This window comes from Mesoplodon bidens (assembly GCF_964165515.1).
Source record: "Mesoplodon bidens genome assembly, chromosome: 1".
NCBI classification, from domain to species: Eukaryota; Metazoa; Chordata; class Mammalia; order Artiodactyla; family Ziphiidae; genus Mesoplodon; species Mesoplodon bidens.
In genome coordinates, this window is record NC_138176.1 from 162,807,736 (window position 1) to 162,827,867 (window position 20,132).

General features: G+C 47.6%; 1 protein-coding gene across 1 annotated transcript in view; it reads right to left on the bottom strand.

Annotated features, from left to right (window-relative positions):
- TSPAN14 (tetraspanin 14) overlaps window positions 1–20,132 on the bottom strand; it is a 57,001-nt gene that overhangs the window by 16,518 nt on the left and 20,351 nt on the right. The window contains exon 2 of the mRNA XM_081244717.1: window positions 12,630–12,727. Within this exon, the coding sequence (XP_081100843.1) occupies window positions 12,630–12,710 (81 nt within the window). The 5' untranslated portion in view covers window positions 12,711–12,727. The remainder of the gene's footprint in view (window positions 1–12,629; window positions 12,728–20,132) is intronic.

The following is a 20,132-nucleotide window of genomic DNA, read 5'->3' on the forward strand; positions in this document are numbered from 1 at the left end:
GTCCTCCTGGCTGCCAACCATCTGGGAGTGACAGTTCAGGTGCCTTCCAGCCTCAGAGTAACCTCCTTTGTCTCTCTTCTATGACCTGATTAAATTCCTTCCCAAAGAATGGAGCCCAACTCCCACCAAGCCCAAAGGGTGGCCAGCCTTGGACCATCAGGTGCATACCCTGCGGTGGTCACCAGGGCAAGTAGCACCACCCTTTCCTGGGTGCCAGGTGTTTCATTAAACACAATACACCTAAAGAGGCCCTCCACACCCCATAACACCGGTACTATTACCCCCATTTTTCAAATGGGAAAGTTCCGATGTAAAATGATTTGGTTATTTGCCCAAAGCCACACAGCTAGCTGGTGGCAAAGTCAAGAAACAAACCTGCATGTCTCTTTCCTGACATCATGTTATCTCACTGCCCACAGGGCAGCCACCCAAGGCAGGAAGAGTGGGCACCAGCCTGTGCCCTCCATCACATGGGGCAGTCACAGTGCCCGGCAGCGTGGGAGTCCGCAGAAGGGGCTTCTAAGCTGTGCAACCCTAAAGCCAACGTCCCACATCATCAGGTGGGGAGGATCACTCTGTGTCCAGTCAGGCCCTCTTTGGGGGTCACTGTGAAGATTCAGTAGTGACCTCTCCACCTTAGGCAAAGGCCCCTGTGAAAGAAGGTGAGACGTCTCCTGGGGGGCATTCTGGGCTGGTCCAGCCCTGCCTTGTTCCGGAAGCCACACGGAGTCCACTCACCAAGTGGGCAAGCCTTTACCCAGCAGGTTCCAGACACAATGGAAGTGTAGACATCTAGCCAGGCCCTGCTGGACTGGAAGAGGATTCCAACACCGAGCAGGTCAAAAGCAGCCCCTCATCACCCACAATTTAGTGGGCTTGGTCTCCTGTAAGATTTCACTTCAGTGCGTGTGAAAGCACTTAGGCAATTCTTGCAGGCTCCAGAGGACTTTCCTCCACAAGCTCAAGACAAACCACCAGCAGCCACGAAACGCTTTCAGGCCATGCCCTGCCGGCCCCTGATTCTTGCAGACTCCCCTGGCTGAGGAAGGGTGACATTCACAGAACCCCTGCCCCTGAGCCACCAGAGGGAGCCTCAGAAAAAAACAAGAAGGAAACCCAAGAGTAAGCACCGAAACCCGAGGGAGTCCAGGGCAGCACTGAAAAACAGCATGGGTCAGCCGGTCCTGGTTCCGGCTCCACCCTGCAACAAGTGACAGGACTTGTGTGGGTCCAGAAATTTCTCTGAGCCTGTTTTTCTTTGCAAAATGGGGATGACCCTTCCTGAGTCATAGGAGGGTTGTAAGAATTCAGAGAAGTATCGTGCTTACCCTGGAGCACTGAGCGAGCCCTGCCCTGACATGGAGACAGAACAGAGGCCGCGGGGACCCTCAAGACGCCATCAGCATTTGCTGGATTGAAAGCACTCTGCGCACCAACCCCCAACAACTCGCAGCTTTGTCCTGAGACAAGGTCCTCCTTTCCAGAGGCATCTGTTTTATTGGGCTTCTGGAGCCAAGAGTAAAGCAGAGTTTAAGGAAACAGATGCCTTCTGGAGGCTTTTCAAGTGAGGTAGGGAAAGGATGACGGAAAGAAAACAGGGCAGGGAGTGGAAGAAGATAAGAACTGCCTCAGCTCTGTTCCTAACTCACCCTGTGGCTTTGAGCAAGCCATCCCTCTCTTGGACTTCAGTTTGCCAACCTGCAAAACTGAGTAGGTGGAGACCAATGATCTCCAAGGGCCTCTGCATCTCCCACTGCCTAAGCTCTGCCACCATAAATCATGTCAGGTGGAAACCCAACAGTCCTGGCACTCACTCTCCAGAACTGGAAATCCAGAGTCCAGGCCTGGGGAGTCCAGGGAACACCAGAGATGCTTGTGGTCACTTGAAAGGACACCAGAGGGCACAGACCCTAGACCCAACCTGGCCCTGAGAGCCAGTGCACTGAGGGGGGTCCCAGGCATCTGTCGGGATCAGGAGGCCTTGCCCCTCCAGGCGGCGATCACTCTGGACCCTAAACAGAGCATAAAAGGAACGCCTCTTTCAAAACAGTCTCACATTTTAAAAAAAGCTTAAACCAAGCCAGTTCTTTGTGGGAGTTTGGAAGTTCTGGGAGCTGGAAGGGACGCTAAAGCCCAGCTTCTTATCCCGGAGGGAAATGGGCCCAGGGCAGGATGGTGCCTGGCTCAGGGTCACACAGCTATCACACACCAGCTTTTCCTCCTGCCGGAAGGGTGGTTCTGAAAACCAGAAGCCCGTGTGCCCTTCCCGCAGAGCCAGTGAACTCCTGCAGAGGGGCCCAACGAGGAGGTGGGGAGGACTACCCACAGGGCTCTGGGGCAGCTTCCACAGAATCTCTGTGCTCCCTGATAACAGGGAGCTCACGCCCACCACGCCCTGCCCAGGAATCTGACTGTATCAGCCTTTGAAAGAAAGGAAGGCAGGGAGGCAGAGTTCTCCAAGGGAGGTTACAGGCAGCGCCCCAGGCAATGGAGAGAAGGAACCCCCACCCCAGCCTCACCCCACCCCAGCCCCTGCCATCGCTGGCACAGTTCAGTGATTAACAGTGAGTAGAGAACAAGATACTAAGCTAGGGGTCGACAGTTCTGTAAGGCAGATAGTGTTTTCAGCTTTGCCTGCCAGAAGGTCTCTGTTTCAACTACTCCACTCTGCTGTTATAGCAGGAAAGCAGCCACAGATAATACGTAAACGAATGGACAGGAGTGTGTTCCAGTAAAGTTGTATGTGCAAAAACAGGCAGACAGCCAGGTTTGGCCTTCGAGCCGTAGTCTGCCAAGTCCTGCACTAAACTATCACACTGAAACCATCTAGACAGGATTTCCTTCAGCTCAGCCACATGAACCCCAGGACATCCCTATAATTCGGGTCTCCAACCCTGGTAGATTTTTATATTACTTCAACAGGTCTTAATAGCCTAAAACTGCAAATAACCCAAATGATATATTCCCACAATGGAATATTCCACAACAATGAGAATCAAGGATCTACAATTACGTACCACAGCATGAATGAATCTCACATACAAGATTTAACAAAAGATGTCAGACTCAAAAGATGTCCCTCCAAAATTCATATCTTGAAGCCCTAACCCCCAGTGCAATGGTATTTGGAGGCAGGGAGGTAAGTAGGGTTACATGAGGTCATGAGGGTAGAGCCTCCATGATTAGAGGAAGAAAGACCAGAGCTTGGGTTCTCTCTCTCTGCCACATGAGAAAACAGCAGGAAGGCAGCCATGTGCAGGCCAGGAAGAGAGCCCACACCAGAACCTGACCATGCTGGCAAACTGATTTCAAACTTCCAGCTTCCAGAAATGGGAGAAAATAAATTTCTCTTGTTTAAACCAAACAGCCTGTGATATGTTGTTATGGCAGCCCAAGCTGACCAAGACAGGAAGAATACTTGGGCAGAAAAATTAGATCTAGCATCCAATCAAAAGTTACTAGATAGGCAAGAGGGAAAATAAAAACATGACCTATAACAAGGAAAGAAATTCAGTAACTATAAGAAGACACAGAAATGAGAGAGAAGATGGAATCAGCAAAGACTTTAAAATAGATATTGTAAATATGCTCAAAGATTTAAAGGAAAATATACATAATGAAGAGACAAATAGAAAATATAAAAAAGATCCAAATAGAACTATTAGAAATAGAAAATACAACATTAGAAATGAAGAATCACTAAATGGGTTTAACCGCCAATTAGGCACTATAGAAGATGAGTGAACTTAAAGAAAAAGCAATAGGAAACTTCTAAACTAAATGGTAGAAGGGGGTTAAAAAAAACAACAACTGAGCAGCATCTCAGTGACCTGTGGGACAACAAGGAGTCCAAGGGAGGGAGGGTGTACGTTTGAAGAAATAATGATGGGAGTAATCATATATTTGATGAAAAATACAAACCCACAAATCCATAAAATGCAATGAACTTCAAACAGAACACAAAGAAAACGCACCAGCACATATCATGATAAAATTGCTGAAATCCAGTGACAAAGAGAAAATCCTGAAGTAAGCCAGAGAGGGAAAGAAAAGACACATTATGTAAACAGTATGCATATACAAGACATTTAACCCAATGAAATGAAAACATATCAAAATGTGTAGGATGCAGAAAACGCGGAGCATCAAATATAGGCATACCTTGGATGTACCTGGGTTTGGTTCCAGACCACCACAATAAAGCAAGTCACACTAATTGTTTGGTTTCCCAGTGCATAGGAAGATGATGCTTACACTATACTGTAGTCTATTGAGTGTGCAATAGCATTATGTCTAAGAAAACAATGTACATACCTTAATTTAGAAATACTTTACTGCTAAAAAATGCTAACCATCATCTGAGCCTTCAGTGAGTCATAGATCTTTTTACAACAGTAACATCAAAGGTCACTAATCACAGATCACCATAACAAATACAATAATAATGAAAAAGTTTCAAACAGTCTAAGGATTGCCAAAATGTGACAGAGACACAAAGTGAGCTAATGCTGCTGGAAAAATGGTGTCAATAGACTTGCTCAACGCAGGCTTGCCACAAATCTTCAATTTGCTAAAAATGCAGTGTCTGGGAAGCACAATAAAATGAGGTATGCCTGTACTTATACTATAGGAAAGAAGAAAGATCTAAAATCAATGATCTAATCTTCTGCCTTAAGAAGCCAGACAAAGAACAAAATAATCCCAAAATAAGTAGAAGAGAGAAAATAATAAAAAGAGCAGAGGGCTTCCCTGGTGGCGCAGTGGTTGAGAGTCCGCCTGCCGATGCAGGGGACGCGGGTTCGTGCCCCAGTCCGGCAAGATCCCACATGCCGCGGAGCAGCTGGGCCCGTGAGCCGTGGCTGCTGAGCCTGCGCGTCCGGAGCCTGTGCTCCGCAACGGGAGAGGCCACAACAGTGAGAGGCCCACGTACCGCAAAAAAAAAAGAGCAGAAAGCAGCGCAATAGACTGGAGATGGGTGGTGGGGACGGTTGCACAACAGTGTGAATGCACTTAATGCCACTGAACTGGGCAGTTAGAAATGTGTATGGTTCTAAGTTTTGTTATGTATGTTTTACCACAATTATTAAATATAAAAACATGATGTTTGAAAAACTTTTAAAGAAATTAATAAAATAAAAGCAGAAAAACAACAGAGAAACACCACCTAAACTACAGGAAGTCAGATCGGAGAGTGAAATCTAATTTATATAAGTGACAGGAGGCAAATCAGTGGTTGCCAGGGGAAGGGTGGGGAGGGAGTGACTACAGAAGGGCACAAGGACAGTTTCTAGAGGGATGGAAACGTTTCACATCTTCATCGTGGCGATCATGGTCAGAGGGGAGGGAGGATACAGCTGCCAGCTCAGCGCACTGAACCCTTGAAATGGGTACAGGTTCATCCTTCCTTCCTTCCTCCTTCCTCCTTCCTTCCTTCCTCCCTCTCTCCCTCCCTCCCTCCCTTTCTTCTTTCTATGTATGTATGTATCAATATGTATATTAGAAGTGGATTTATTTATAGATATACATGTTCCATAGTCAGAATGCAGTCCGTCTCAAAAGGCGAGAATGGCCTTGGGAGAAATACACTCCACAGACAGAGTGTGGGCCATCTCAGAAGGCGAGAGCCCTATTCTATTTAATCTACACTTCAACTGAAGTGATTTTTTTAAAAATGTATTTGGCTGCGTCGGGTCTTAGTTGTGTCACGTGGGGTCTTTTCGTTGCAGCGCGCGGGCTTCTCCCTAGTTGTGGTGTGCCAACTCCAGAGCGCACGGGCTCAGTAGTGGCGGTGCGTGGGCTTAGTTGCCCTACGGCATGTGGGATCTTAGTTGCCTGACCAGGGATCGAACCCACGCTCCCTGCACTGGATGGCGGATTCTTAACCACTGGACCACCAGGAAAGTCCCTGGAAGTGATTTTTTTTAAGCATTTCTAGGAGAAAAAAAAAAAAAAAGGTACAAACAAGATGGGAATAGGGTACTCCCCCATACACGACAAATCACCCCAGCAGACTGGGCCACGCTGACTATTTACTGGCCAAGGAAGCAGAGTTATGCACACCACCAGTTACTTAGACCTGACACCACCCTGTGAGTGTGTAATAATCATATGTCCTGGGGAATAATCACAGTGCACCATACTGCCCATCCTCGCAAATCCCTCCTGGTGGTCCCAGCTGAAGATGCGCCTGAGCCAGTGAGATCAGGAGCTGAGGCCCTAAACGGATCAGCAACTCCTAGTTCTAGCGGAGTCTCTAATTAAGCAATCCTCGCCCTCTGTCTTGGCAAGACAAAATGTGGAAGAATACACACAAACACACACCCCTATGAGCCAAAAGATAAGGCGGTCTATTTCCTATGAATTGGGGCAGCCCTTCTGGAGAATATGACTATATAAATGTCAGGCCGGTCAAAACGATGGACACACCTTCTGACCCATTTACTCTCACTCCTGGGAATCTATCCCAGCAAATAATTTCTCCCCTTTCCCCAAAGGGAAGAATCTGTGTTACAAAAACTAATCACTGCTCCTTATCTAGGATAGTAGAAAAATTGGGAACAACCTAAATGTCCAATATAGGAATTTCCAAAAATACAATCAGGAAGACTATGCGGCAACCTGGAATGTTCTACACTAGGTGATGCTGATATGAAAACGCAGATGATCACGTGGATACTCTCACCAAGATGTGAAACTATATGTGACTGCAGACAGGAAAATGGAGCCTGAAGGAGGGAACACAGTCAAGATGGGATGCCTTGTGTAGTCTTCTAGAATTTCCATGCAGTTACAAAAGCTTAGTAAATAAAACTGGAAGGGAAAAAAGGTACCACCTCTCAGCAGTGAAAGTGAAATAGTCTACACATGTTATTAAAACACTAGACTTTCCCTTTCTGACTGCATTGAATTACCAAGAAATGGAAGCAGAGAAACCATCTGACTCAGACCTAGGGATCAGGCCTTGGGGTCTGATATCACATGGACAGAGTTCAGCTCAAATAAGGGCAATTCTCTAACGGTTAGAATGATCCAGAGTCAACAGCCCATTGTAGGGCCAGACAAAGAGAGTTAAGACCATCCACCCACAAAAATGCCACAAAGGGGAGCAAGGGCAGGGAGCTGCCGTTAGGTCCTTCTGCATCAGACTGGCTTTGCCTCTCTTGGGAAGGGTTAGGGTTAGGGACTGTCTTGGTTTGCCTGGGGCAGTCCTGGGGCACATCTGTTGTTCCAGAAAAATTCTGAATAACCTCTCTTTCATTCTTAAAAGTTTCCCAACTTGGAGCACAAATTACATGCTCACCCTACTCGTGGGAGGCATCTGTTACTTTGAAGGAAGGGGCCTCAAGCCATGCTGGTCACAGAGCACAAATGTCCATGTTTCTCACCCAGAAACAGGCTGCACATTAGGGTCAGAAATGAATTCCTGCATTTTACAAGCAGGGAAGCTGTGGCTCAGACCTGCCCTTGTCACTGAGAAGGTCCACAGCAGGGGGGGCTCTCTGTCGTCTGTGCCTACAAGCAGTCTCCGTTTCTCACTTTTAATCCACCTCTGAAATAGATCCAGGCAAGGGCTTTATCAGAATCTTTGCAGATTAAACTCAGTGTCTGTGGTGGGAGTTGCAGGCATCATCGGAATCATCCCTCAAGAGGATTCACTCAGCAAAACCAGGGAAGCTCAAATTCTCTGTGGAATCAGGTGGGGTGAGAATGAACAAAGACAAAGGCTGTAAGCCCCTCCTAGCTTCCTTTCCTCTGCAAGTCAGAGTGAGATTTTTTAAAGAATTTTAATCATAGTAAAGTACACATAATATAAAACTTACCACCTTACCATTTTTAAGTGTGCGGCTCAGTGGCGTTAAGTACATTCACAGTATTGTGAAACCATCACCACCGTCCAGAGAACTCTTTCCATCTTGCAGAACGGACACTGTCCCCATTAAACAGTAACTTCCCATTTTCCCCTCCCCCCCGCCCCTAATACCCACCATTCTACTTTGCGTCTCTGAAGCAGACTACTCTGTGTACCTCATATAAGTGGAATCATAGAGTATTTGTCCTTTTGTGTTTGGTTTATTTCACTCAGCATACTGTCCTCAAGATTCACCCATGTTGTAGTATGTGTAGGAATTTCCTTCATTTTTAAGGCTGAATAATATTCCATGGTCTGTATAGACCACTTTTTGTTTATCCATTCATCCTCTGGTAGACACAGGGGTTGCTTCTAGCTCTCCGCTATTATGAATAACGCTGCTGTGAACAAGGGTGCACAAATATCTCTTCAAGATCCTGCTTTCAATTCTTCTAGGTATATGCCCAGAGGAGAACTGCAGCATCATATGGTAATTCTATTTTTTACTTTTTGAGGAACTGCCATACTTTTTTCATAGCAGCTGCACCATTATACGTTCTCACCAACAGTGCACAAGGATTCCAGTTTCTCCACATCCTCATCAACATTTGTTATTTTTCTGGTTTTTAATCATACTCATTCTAATGGGTGAGAGTGATATCTCATTGTGGTTTTGATTTGCATTTTCCCGTGTCAAAGTGAGATTTGGCCCTAGAAACAGGTCTAACACATCCAAGGAATGATTATAACTTAAAAAAACCGGGCTTCCCTAGTGGCGCAGTGGTTAAGAATCCACCTGCCAGTGCAGGTGACATGGGTTCGAGCCCTGGTCTGGGAAGATCCCACATGCCGCAGAGCAACTAAAGCCCGTGTGCCACAACTACTGAACCTGTGCTCTAGAGCCCACGAGCCACAACTACTGAAGCCCGCGCACCTAGAGCCCATGCTCCACAACGAGAGAAGCCACCACAATGAGAAGCTCGCGCACCGCAACAAAGAGTAGCCCCTGCTCGTGGCAAGTAGAGAAAGTCCAGCGCAGCAATGAAGACCCAATGCGGCCAAAAATAAATAAATAAATAAATTTATAAAAAGAAAAGAGAGAAGTCACCGCAATGCGAAGCCTGCACACTGCAACGAAGAGTAGCCCCCGCGCGCCACAACTAGAGAAAGCCCACGCACAGCAACGAAGACCCAACACAGCCAAAAATAAATAAAATAATTTTTAAAATAATAACAATAATAATTTTTCAAAACCAAGAAAGGGTAAAAAGTGCTAGTGTCCTCAAAATGCTGTGGTGGCAGCATTTTCCTGACATCCCTGTGATAAGATCCCCATGAAGCCCAGCTCCATGTTCACCCAGTAAGACGTGCAGTTCAGAAGAGACACAAACACTGTGGGCATCCACATCTCTCGCCTCAAGCAAGTATTAATGGTCCCTTGGAAAAATCTCGGCCTTGAAGTTGGAAGGAGACAGCTTAAAATAAAAAACAGAAAAAAACCGTAGGCTACAGGTGTTTGCTATAAATAACGTTACTGTGAAAATAATTCTGGATGGGACAAACTGTTAAATAAAACCTCTGCTTGTTCCCACACCTAGAATTGGTCAAGGAACTCAACAGGTTGCTTCTGCATATTCAAACCTGCCTACGGAGCCCAAGTCCACCATCAAGGCTCTCATTCTTCTGCTCCGCTTACTCACTGTTAATTCATCAAAACCAAACAAAAACTCTCTGCAAGATGATCCATCTGTGCTTTGCTTCAAAATAATCCAAGGTGGGGGAAGATATAAATTAAACATGATAGGCTGAGTTGGTAACTTTTGAAGCTAGCTGATGCGAACATGGCAGCCGGGGTGGGGGGTTCATTATATTCCTCTATTTTTGTATTTTCTCCATTTAAAGAAGAAAACTTCTCTGAGGAGGTAAGGGCTTGGCACATCATCTTATTCATTTTCAGCAACCTTGTGAGGCAGGCAGCAGGCAGGTGAGAGCAGTATTTCACAAAGAAATCAGCTCAGGTTGAGAGTCCAGACTGGCACCCAGGAACCCCCACTGCACCATGCACTTCCCTAAGGGCTCTGCGCTCCAATTCTCAAGCCTCATTCCACATTCCCAGCTCCTTGTGCAGATGAAGACAGCAAATCTCTGCCTAGAACCCAGCAGGGAGGGGCCGGGCAGCCTCCCCCTCTCATTTTCCCAACAGAGCTCTCATGCTTCGTTTTCCTGACTGTTCCTGTTTGTCCTGTCCTGTTCTGCCCCAGTGCACACTAACTGAAAAATGATTAACTCTCGACCACAGACACTGCCAATTCTGCAAAACTACGATAACGCTGTAGCCCCCTTCAATCACCAAGCAGACTTGCTACAATTCTGGATTCATGAACTCCGCTATGTGAATTTGGTGCTGCAAATGTATTATACTGGGCAAGTTAGTAAAGCTTTCCAAGAGCAAAGAATCTATCCTGAAGAGGCTCTGAAGAAACAGAGATTACCAGGGCCCTGGGCCACAGCAGCAGCAGGAGAGTTTCACTCCAGATGCAAAAATCAGGATGAGAGTCAGAGGTCGGGATGTAAGGCCAAGCAAGCACAGCGGGCCAGCGGGCAAGGGGTACAACAGGCGGGTGGACAAAGTGTCTAAAGTGTCAAACCACCTGCCTAAGCCAGGTGGCCCTCAACTGTGCACCTGGCTGGGGGCTGGGGACTCCAGGTGAGGCCAGAGGCTCTCCTCCAGACAGGGAGCAAATGCACGTCTGAGAAGCCACACATCTCAGGGAGGGGCAACCACAGCCTCCCATTAGGAGGGGCCCACAGGAACCACCTCAAATGTCCAGCACTGCCCTACCTCAGGGACAATAATGAGGCTGCTGGTGAAAGGTTGTCTGGGCACCAGAAAAGTCCTGCGGTGAATGGCCAAGCCACTGAATCCCACCCTACTTCTCCAGGACAGAAAACCCCCCAAACTTTGAGATAAATCATCAGGAGGTGATGCTGGAAAAACAAGGGTGAAAGGCTGAGAGATCTTGGTAAGTCGGCCTCTATGTCAAGAGTTCCAGTCCAAGTAGGAAATGCCAAAATCCTCAGTAGAGGCAAATGTGGCATCATGACCACTTATCCTGTCCCTCCTTCTCCATCAGGCCCCACCCAGACACTAGCTGCAGACTCGACACTTGTATTAAATGAGGTTTTAAAACCCTCTGTGTGCGGTCATGTCACCGTGCTCTCCTGCACAGAATCAATGTCGGCCTCCCCCTGGACCAATGCCACTGACATGCTCTGATATCTCCCTTAACCCTTTGACCATCTCCAGCCAGCACCCAATTGCTCCTCTTTAAGGCAAGAGTCCTTGAAAGAACTGTCATGAGTCACTGGTCTCCACTTCCTCATGTCCCATGGGCTCCTGGACCAACTCCAGGTGGGTTTCCATCCCCAGCAGTTCTAGTCAAGGTCATACCCTCCACCTTGTCAAAGCCAATGTCAATTTTCTGTCCTCATCCTACTCCTCTCTACATGAAGGGCTTCCTCTCAAGGCTTCCATGACACAAAATCTCCTGGTCTTCCTTTTACCTCAGGCCACTCACTCACAGCCAACTTTGGAGAGGACTTTCCTACTCAACCCCACCTCTAGCATCCCCACCTCAATATTCAGACCCCTCCTCTCCTCAGTCAGTACACTTTCCTTCGATGATCTGGTCACCCCTTCCTCTGATGGTGGCCAAGACTTTCATCTCCAGGATGGCCACTGGTATGGGACACTGACATCTCCATGTGGCTGGCTAAGAGACCATTCAAACCCTTCTGCCCCAAATGCCCATCTCAGAACATGGGGCCACCATCCATGCCTTCACTCTGCAGAATCACTCCAAAATCAGATGATACCATCCAACTTATAACCTACCAAAAGTTACTGAAAGAAGTAGAATTCCAGCTACTTACTGGGAACCATACAGTCCTGCATGACCTGGCTTCTTCATGCCCGTGTCCTCACCTGTGTCCCCTGTGCCCTGTACTCACTCAGCTCCAGCCACATGGCCTTCTTTTTGCTTCTTGCATATGCCAAATTCATTCCTGCCTCAGGACCTCTGCACATGCTGCTCTCCCTACCTGAAGCTTTCTTCCCAAGACCCCACATAGCTGTGTCTTCACTAGTACTCAGGTCTCAGCCTACAAGCCACCTCTCCTTAGAATGTGCTTCCCAACCACCCTGGCCAAGAGGCTTCACCCTCCCTGCTCTGAGGCTCAGTAGGCTAATACCCTTCTGATTGAACACCAGCACAAGGACAGGGTTTTGCTCCCCTTGTCCACCCTTACCTCCCAGAGCCCAGGACAAGGCCTGGCCCACAGTCCAATGTACACAAAGGACCCGGCAGCTGATGTCTCACTGGGGCATTCCTGGGGTGTGGGTGGAGGGAAACCGACATGCATCTGGGTCAGAGCCCCATCTTCTTGAACCCCCAAGGCTGGGGTAGGGCCCCTTAATCTAGTCTTCAATCACCTTGGCCTTCCCCATCACAGCACCTGACGGTCTACTTTATAATTTATTGGGTTGGCCAAAAAGTTTGTTCTGGTTTTTCCGTTTTGAACGGAACTGGATTTTCCAGTTTTTTGAACAAACTTTTTGGTCAACCCAATACTTGTCACTGGTTTCATGAGGGCAGGACCCTGACTGTCAGCCACCTCACCCGGAGCCTCACGGGGCTCTGGCAAATCAAAAGAACATGAAGAAGCGTGATTTACTAATTAAGGACTACGCCAGGGAACATGACCGCTCTCATCCACTCACCCAGAAGACGATGTTGTAGCTGAAAAGGAGGTACTTGTACCAGCAGCTGACCTCGGCGTTGGAGTATCTATAATAGTGCATCTTCTGAGAAGCAGGATCTGTGGAGAGAGGAGGAGTGATGAGACAGCAGGTTCAGTTTCGAAACATCTCCCCAAAACCTGCTCCCCAAGGAAAGAGCAAAGGCAAGATACAGACTCAGCCTCCAGAAATCCCCAAATTGTCCCCTGTGCTCTGTTACTAGTCCAGACGTGGGTTTGCTATCAATGGCAGCTACAGGTTAGACAAAAACCCGGTGAAGTCAACTTTCCATAAACAGCCAAAAGCATAAGAGGAGAATTTTTGAAAGAATGGAGAATGGTGATTTTTAAAAAGTGTGCTCTAGGGCTTCCCTGGTGGCACAGTGGTTGAGAGTCCGCCTGCCGATGCCGGGGACACGGGTTCGTGCCCCGGCCCGGGAAGATCCCACATGCCGCGGAGCGGCTGGGCCCGTGAGCCATGGCCGCTGAGCCTGCGCGTCCGGAGCCTGTGCTCCGCAATGGGAGAGGCCACAACGGTGAGAGGCCCGTGTACCACACACACAAAAAAAGTGTGTTCTAAATACCAGGACTTCTGCTGGGAGCCTTCCCAGACGTTATCTCATCACCTCTCCATTGGGTTGATTTCCCCACTTCCTGATGGGGAAACAGGAGTTCAGAAAGGTCACGTGACTTGCCCAACAGCAAGACAAACACAACAGGGCCCAGGATCTAAACCACGGCGGGGGGTTGGGGGTTCCCCACAGTCCACATTCCTTCCACCCACGGCTACCTGGGGCAGAGCAACCAGGAGTGAGGGAACCACAGGAAGAAATGAGGGCTTGACCACTGAGAGCCGCGGTTGGGAAGAAGAGATGAAAGGGCAGGTCTGGATGTGACTTAACAGTGACCAGTCAGGAAAAGCCATATTCGTTCATCTAACTTTTTCTGAGACAACCTCCTAAGCTCACCCTCAAAAGGTAAGGAAGGCAGAGCACCCTGGCCCGGGCAGGGAGATCCTGTGAGCCCACAGCAGCCAGCCTTCACCCCGTTCCCCCTGCCTCTGCCTGACCTCCCACCTACCAGGACCACTGTTTTGGCCTCCTGGGACTGCAGTAAAGCTTGGATTATAGAACACTGAACTGCACAGGGTGAAGGAGGGACCACTCTTTTTTATCTGTGTCCATCCGCCAAAGCCTGCACAAACGAGGGTGCCCTCAAAGGGGAATGAATTCCGAGGGCCTGGCTCACCTTTACTATGTTCCTTTTTGAACCCCAATGGCAACCTAGGTGAACCCTTAACTCCTCCATTATCCCCTGCTGTCAAACAGTGGCTGAATGGGGGGGAAGGAGGCAGGTGCCTGCCTCAAGCTGACCCCCAGGGTGGGATCTAAGGCTCACGGGGAATGCTCCCCCCACCCCCTATTCGCTCCATTCCCCAGGGTGAGGAGAGGAACAAGATGTAACCCAGAGCCTAAGGCAAAAACAAACAAGGCTACTCTGGCAGTGGGGAGACAAACCACCCGCAACTGCCAGCAAGAGACCAGCTTCTGAGCCTTGCTGTGGAGCAACCACGGCAAAATCCCTTCCTGTAAGGTGGCCTCGGTGGCCACTGGTCTGACACGTTCTGAGAAAGTGTTGCCAAGCAGGGACATGAAAACCACATCCTTCTGGAAATGGGTGCTCTGACTGTTCCACCATCCTTCCCCCAGAGCAGAACCAACAGGCAGAGCCTGGACACCACCATCCGCTGGCTCCCCTCCCTCCAGGAGCGATGGGGGCATGGTCAAGGCCCAGCTGGGAGTGCCGGCCTGCCTGGCCTCAAACCCAGCCAGGGAGGGGCAGTGACCCAGCAGCCCCATGCCCACTTCCCCATCCCACCAGCAGAGCAGCAATTCTACAAAACTCCCCTCCAGGAATGCATGTGAACACAACCCCAGGTAATGAGGGACAATACTGGACACAAGGACACACAGGAGGCCTGAACACAGCCTGGGCCACACAGGGTGGCTGCAGGGAGAGGAAAAGGAGCTCTAAGGCAGAGATTCCTTCCTTCAGCAACATGACCTGACCTGGGCAAGCGTCTGCCTCTCAGGGCCTCAGCATCCTCAACTAAAACTAAAAACTTAACGACCGATTCCTAATGTCACTGGTGTTGAGGAGATCAGCCGGCAGCATCAAAATGACTTACTCTAAACACAGATTTCTGGAGATTCTGATAAGCAGGTCTGGGTTGGGGCGAAGAATCTCCAGTTTTGACAAATTCTCCAGGTGATTCCTGCCATGCCTAATGGACGAGGTATCAGCTTGGGCACGGAAGGCTGTAGTCCCTCTGGGGATCTTGCAAAGGTGGAAATACCTTGTCAGCTGTATTTGCAGCACAGAGACTGGGAGTGCAGTAGTGATGGCTCCTGGTAAGCAATTAACTAAAAGTAACCAAAATTCACCCACTTGTGTTTCGCAGATTACAAAACCCCAAAGCACTGGTTTGTCTTCCTAGCTGCAGATGAGTGAATTAATCCACACAGGAAAAAATTTTAATCTAAAACTCAAGTAAGTTTAAGACAGAGAACAGCCAGCTTGGCTGGAAATGACCTATGAGTCAGAAAAATGTTTAAGTGGTAGAAACCCTGTTCTTTTTATGGACAACACAATCCTGCTCCTTGGAAGGCCAAATGCACCTCCCCACCTGTGCATCCTAAAGAAGCCAGAAAGTGGATGGCCATGCCCTCCATGGAACCGGGCCCCAGAGATTGGGGAGGGCTGCTCAGGCATGGTACCTGAATGTTCAGGAATCCAAGAGGGCGCTCCTTGGACATCATTTAACCTAAGCATAGTAAAGAACTCTCCCCAGAGCTCTGAAGCAGTAAACAAAGCCAGGCTCCCTTCTTTCTCCTTGGTCTTGGCTCCACAAAGAAGCCAGCTAATTAGCACTGGTCTGTATGCTTTCCACAGCACTGCAGACTTCTTCATCCCTGCCCACTTGCCCAGGGCCTCTGAAAAATGATGATCCTGAGATGACACAGGGACTCTCCATGTGGAGATCCCTGGTCTCCTTCAGCTCCAGCCAGGTAAGCAGGAAGAACATGGAAAGGCTACAGGGAGCTCCTTGGCACACAGGCTGCAGAGAGCCTGTGCTCTGGAATGTGGATTCTCTGCAGGGGGGTGCTTTTCTCACCATCTGCTCTCCTCTCCTCCACTGGGCTCCCAGGGTCTCACCCCACAAAGACTCACAACCAGGAAATAATTCTGCTTTCACAGGTGTCAGGGTCCGAACCCACACCCGGAGAATCTCAACAACCGTGACATAAACCCCAAGCCCTCACTCCCTGGTAACTTAAACACTCGGAACTATACTAGCCAGGTCCATGCCAGGGAATGATCAGAAAGAAACACCCTAATCATCCATGAGATTATGTGTCACACTCAGATATGTCCCCTTACATGCCAGCCACACCCCTCCCCCCAAGAGCACTCGCATGAGGACTGTGCCATTTGTGTTGCCAAAATAACCTTATGAGGTCTTGGGGCAGGGTGTCTCAATGACACTTATTTCCCCATTCCAACCCACAGAAGAGGAAACTGTTGACGGGAAACCGTTTAGTTTAGTCTTTCTTCACCCACTTGTTTATTCCTCCTCCCCATGGGAAGAGAAGGCACTCAACAAACCAGGAGGTGAGGAGAGTGACCCCAGCTCACATTTCACCTATGGAGCTGGGAGGAAAGGCTGCCTCTCACTCCTGACCTGCTCGCTCTGTTCTGGGACCAGGAGGTGGAGAAGCAGGTCCTGAACTTCAGCCAGAAGATCCAGGTCTCCACATAGGCAAGTCCCAGAATTTAAATGGAAGGAGGTAAAAGTTAGACCTGTTTGGACCCTAGACTAAGCCACATCCTCCAACGCAGGGCCTTGGGTTTGGGGGGGAATGAAGCCAATGAGCATCTGAGGTCTGGCTTGGCAGCTTCAGAACCTCAATGAAGGAGAAAAGACTGTTGAGTGCTCCCCAGCTACCAGCCTGAGGTGTTACCCAAAATTTACCAAGGACCAAAGAACAGAAGGCGATGAGGACAGCGGTGCTGAAACCAGAACCAGACCCGACCCAAGTTAGCCAAAGTGACTCCAGAGTGACTGTGGTCCCTGACTTCTCATCTTCTTTGGTAACCCTAGTCACGTCAGAGGAAGACAGAACTCAGCCCTCTACCAGCTAACCAATTAACACCAAGACCATTTACCCTAAAATACATACACAGACTAAGAATTTGCCTCCTAACAGAAGATGGATAAACTTTTCACAAATACTAATTACCACCACAATTGAGAAGAATCTCCAAAAGCTATTTTGTGTTTTTTGCATAGAAAACAATTATCAGAAAAATTTAATTCCAAGTCCTCAAACTGTCTCAACTCCAAAAGTTATCAAAACAGAATAAAGTATTTATGTGGCAAATAGGAGGCATGTGTTTGTCAAAACATCAACTTCTTAAAACAAGGGGGAAAGTCAGAATTATTTAAGTGTTGAGGTAGCTCGTTTGCGATCAGAGAGGAACTGAATAATACACTAAAACCAATCTAAATATTAAAGGCTACATGTACACACACACACACACACGCACCAATCTCCTTCACTTTTGAGCCAACAGGAAAAAACAATCAAAAGTACAAAAATATCAATATAAAACAGGTAAGTTTTTTTAAATTCCCATACAATTAAAAGTAACATTAAAATTAAAAAGGAAACACAGGGCTTCCCTGGTGGCGCAGTGGTTGGGAGTCCGCCTGCCGATGCAGGGGACACGGGTTCGTGCCCCGGTCTGGGAGGATCCCACATGCCGCGGAGCGGCTGGGCCCGTGAGCCATGGCTGCTGGGCCTGCGCATCTGGAGCCTGTGCTCTGCAGGGGGAGAGGCCACAACAGTGAGAGGCCCGCCTACCACAAAAAAAAAAAAAAAAAAAAAAGGAAACACAAATGATAAGCTACCTGCAGCTGCAGCTATTATGACAAAGGGTAAATACTATCTGCAACATATAAAAATTCATACTTTAGTCGATTTACAATGTTGTGTTAGTTTCTGCTGTACAGCAAGGTAATTCAGCTATATATATATATATATATACACACGTTATTTTCCATTATGGTTTATTGCAGGATATTGAATATAGTTCCCTGTGCTATACACTAGGACCTTGTTGTTTGTCTATTTTTTTTTTTTTTGCAGTACGCGGGCCTCTCACTACTGTGGCCTCTCCGGCTGTGGAGCACAGGCTCCGGACGCGCAGGCTCAGCAGCCATGGCTCACAGGCCCAGCCGCTCCGCGGCATGTGGGATCCTCCCAGACCGGGGCACGAACCCGCGTCCCCCGCATCGGCAGGAGGACTCTCAACCATTGCACCACCAGGGAAGCCCTGTTTGTCTATTTTATATATACTAGTTTGTATCTGCTAATCCCGAACTCCTAATTTATCCATCCCCCACCCCCTTTTCCCTTTGGTGAACATGAGTTTGTTTTCTATGTCAAAAAAAAAGAAAAAAAAATTCATACTTAACAAAAGATTCTAGTTTTAGACAAATAGACAAAGGATACGGGCGTTATACTGAAATGGAAGGACAATACAATTCATAAATGGAAAATATTCATAGTCACTGGAAATGAAACTTAAAGACAACCCGCAGATAGTGTTTTACACTTTTTAATTTAACAAAATCACCACCACTATTGCTGGCAAGCCACGGTGAGGCTAGTGCATGCATACCTTGCTGGCATGGGAGTAAACTGTTACTAACCTTTTGGTAAGCAATACAGTTACAGACATTCAAATTCAAAAAAAAAAAGTCAGACCCTTAATCCAGTAAACTCATGACTCAGAATTTGCCTCAAGGAAAGAAACCAAAAGAAGAAAAACAATATGAGTTAAGTATGAAATCTAAACATGCTGGTTTGCAATTATGAAACAGTTTGTAAGCATGTGGTCAAAGGTCAAAATGGAAGCTAAAAGCGTGAAAATGGTTTCATGGGTTGGTAGACATACAAGTGATTTTCTAAAAAGGTTTTCATCATCACACTTACCATTACAACCTTTGTATTATAAATATAAACTGAGGGTCTTCCCTGGTGGTGCAGTGGTTAAGAATACGCCTGCCAATGCAGGGGACACGGGTTCGAGCCCTGGTCCGGGAAGATCCCACATGCCGTGGAGCAACTAAGCCCGTGCACCACAACTACTGAGCCTGCGCACCACAACTACTGAGCCTGCGCACCACAACTACTGAAGCCCACGCGCCTAGAGCCCATGCTCCGCAACAAGAGAAGCCACCGCAATGAGAAGCCCGTGCACTGCAACGATGAGTAGCCCCCACTCACCGCAACTAGAGAAAGCTGGCACGCAGCAACAAAGACCCAACGCAGCCAAAAATAAATAAATAAATAAATTTATAATAAATAAAATTTAAAAAAATAAACGGAGGCCACTGCTGGTGGAGGATGCTGGCCCCCCAAGTATGGTGACCTCTGTAGGCAAAGTAAACAGGGCTCGTCTACTTTGGGATAATATTAACTTGTAAGATTCCTTCCTCTTCCCTCTCCCTCCCACCGCTTTATTTAATTTAAAAAGTAGCACACGCTCAACTGTAAAATACTTGGACAATTCAGAAGAGCGCAAAGGGAACTGGCAATGAGAAGCCACTGACAATGGCTTTCAAATTTTTTACGATGGCCCACAGTAAGAAGCACATTTAACAATCAATCCAGGGCACACACACTTACATGCACCCCTGAGTTTTGTGAAACAGGACTTCCCCTTATCACAGGCCATGTGTTCTAGATTTGCTGTTGCTTTAATTTTTTTCAAAATTGTCCCTGCATGTAATCTACGAATCAGCAACTGTAAAAGCTGTGTTGAGAAAAACAGCAGATCCCAGGTCCCAAGGCCAGGCCTTGCCCTTTCCAGGGACTCCCTCAACTTCTAGCTGGTCTTGATGTTAACTTCCCAAATATCTCTTAGAAATTTCTGTATATGATATGTTTGTCTTACTATTCCCTGGCTTTTCAGTGTTATTTAGGTGTTACCTATCCACTTCCCACCCTGGAAGACAAGGGCATAACTCTCTTCCCTCCTCTACAAACCACCTGTGCCCCAAACACCCCCCCCAACCCCTTTCCCATACCTGCATTCCAATTATAGCTAAACTGTAGCGATGGCTAGAGTAATTTTCAGCGTTTACATTATTAGGACCACGAGAGCCATCAGAGTGAGCCATGTAAACCATGATTACTTTTCCTAGACAACTTTTTGTTCTCTGGAGTTAATAATTCTTATTTTTCTGTTTAATTTTCTACGAATTTATTAATATTCAACCCCAAATTCAATGCCAGTTGTCCAAATCTCCTCTCAGTAAGTTCACTCACATAAGATGTCCTATTTCTAGTTCTTTTTCCAGAAGAAACCTCTCCTGGAATCCTCTGAGCGGCTTTAATCTGGACTGGGTCCCAGAACT